The following is a 1879-nucleotide window of genomic DNA, read 5'->3' on the forward strand; positions in this document are numbered from 1 at the left end:
TCTGTCTGATTTTATATGTCTTGTTGAGCCAATTTTATCTTCCTTCTCCTTTCAGATGAAGAATTTAGATTTGAAACCACAAAAGTGGGAATTTCTGAAGAATATTTCTTCCCTTTTGAGATGTTGGATCATTTCACAAGAGATACTTTGCTTTGCTCCATTTTAGAAAATTAACAAATTGTGGCAAATCAAGGCAAATTTTAAGTCAACTTAGAGGTGGTAATTCAGAACTTAGTATCCATCAGAGAAATTATACTCAGTTAAAACCTTATGAGTGTTCTAAATGTTTGAAAGCGTTCTCTCAGAAACTCATCTTGTAAGACATCTGTTAATTCATATTGGTGAGAAAACTTATGACAGCAAAAGATGTGAGAAAGCCTTCAGAAGTAAGACAACATTCATTATACATCAGAGGGAAATAAATATGGGAGATAAAGCCAATGAATGTACAGAATGTGGAAAAGGCTTTTCTCATAAGGTAGATCTCAAGACACATCAGAAAATTCACACTTGGGAGAAGTCCTATGAATGTGCTGAGTGTGGGAAAAACTTATGTAACCTAGATCTCTGCAAGCCCTGGACAATTCATACTGGAGAGAAACCCTATGAATGTACCAAATGTAGAAAATCTTTCTCCCTAAAAGCACCCCTCATCAGGCATCAGAAAATTCATACCGGAAAAAACCCTTTGAAAGTAATGAATGTGGGAAAGCTTTCAGATTGAAGCCAGAACTCATCAGACATCAGAAGGTTCATTCTGAGGAGAAAGCCTTCTCCCAGAAAGGACACCTCATTAAGCATCAGTTAATTCATACTGGTGAAAAACCACATGATTGTAAATAGTGTAGAAGACCCTTCAGAAGTAAAACAGAACTTACTATTCATCAGAAGATTCATACTGGGGAGATACCCCATGAATGTGCAGAATGTAGAAAAGCCTTATCTTGTAAGGCAGGTCCTAAGACACATCAGAAAAGTCATACTGGGGAAAAGCCCCATGAATGTATTGAATATTGGAAAGCCTTCAGCAGGAAATCAAAACTCATCCGATGTCAGAGGATTCATTCTGAAGAGAAACCCCATGAGTGTAATGAAAGTTGGAAAGCCTTCTCTCAGCAATCATACCTCATTAATACATGGTGGTGAGAAGCACCATGAATATAATTATGGGAGACACTTCATTAGGAAGGAATAACTCATTAGACAGAAGAATATTTGTGCTGAAGAAAATCCATCTGAACATACTGGATGTTGAAAAGTCTTTTCCTGTAATGCACAATTTGTTAAGGATCATTTAATTCATACTAGTGAAAAACCTCATTAAAGCAATTAATATGGAAAAGACTGAAAAGCCAGAACTCATACATAAGAGGATTCAATGTAGGGAAAACCTGTACTTAACACAGGATGGCTCTTGCATGGCAGTGAGAGCTAATTACACATTATAGAACTCCCACAAGGGAGAAAAACCTATAAATTTACTGAATGTGGAACAGTGAACAATATGGCTGAGGTCTTCTTAAACTAGAAAATTCGTACAAAGAGGAAGCTATTATGTTGATATATTTTGAAAGCATTTTTATAGAAATTCTTGTTAGGCATGTAATTCCAAAATTTTTATGGAAAACGAAGGAAAGCAATTTAAAATCACAATTGTGTTCACTGTGGAGTATGAAGCTTGGGAAAGTGAAAACAAATGGAACTACACAGTAACCAACTTCATATATGGATGGTTCCAAATAATGTAGTGTTTATGCTGCTGAATACATTATATAAAACTAACTATCATGATGCAGGGAATTTCTTATGTAAATTTAATGTGATTCTGACAATAATTATTTTCTTCTCTGGAGTACGTACAATTCTTTTTTTAATAGTA

General features: G+C 35.1%; 1 protein-coding gene across 1 annotated transcript; it reads left to right on the plus strand.

Annotated features, from left to right (window-relative positions):
• Window positions 1-424: 424 nt before the first annotated feature.
• On the plus strand, window positions 425-1146 carry LOC113615677 (zinc finger protein 566-like). The gene is made up of 2 exons (XM_027098369.1): window positions 425-694; window positions 844-1146. The coding sequence occupies exons 1-2, from the start codon at window positions 425-427 to the stop codon at window positions 1144-1146; spliced, it is 573 nt and encodes a 190-aa protein (XP_026954170.1).
• Window positions 1147-1879: the final 733 nt, after the last annotated feature.

Source organism: Aethalodelphis obliquidens, unplaced genomic scaffold (genome assembly GCF_003676395.1).
Source record: "Aethalodelphis obliquidens isolate GAN/ISIS:26980383/991018 unplaced genomic scaffold, ASM367639v1 scaffold122, whole genome shotgun sequence".
NCBI classification, from domain to species: Eukaryota; Metazoa; Chordata; class Mammalia; order Artiodactyla; family Delphinidae; genus Aethalodelphis; species Aethalodelphis obliquidens.

Excerpts from the sequence above, each read along its gene's own strand:
- LOC113615677 (XM_027098369.1), top strand. The coding sequence starts at position 425 with ATGGGAGATAAAGCCAATGAATGTACAGAATGTGGAAAAGGCTTTTCT. Across the intron at positions 695-843 it reads CCGGAAAAAACCCTTTGAAA|TGTAGAAGACCCTTCAGAAG; the intron begins GTAATGAATGTG and ends GATTGTAAATAG.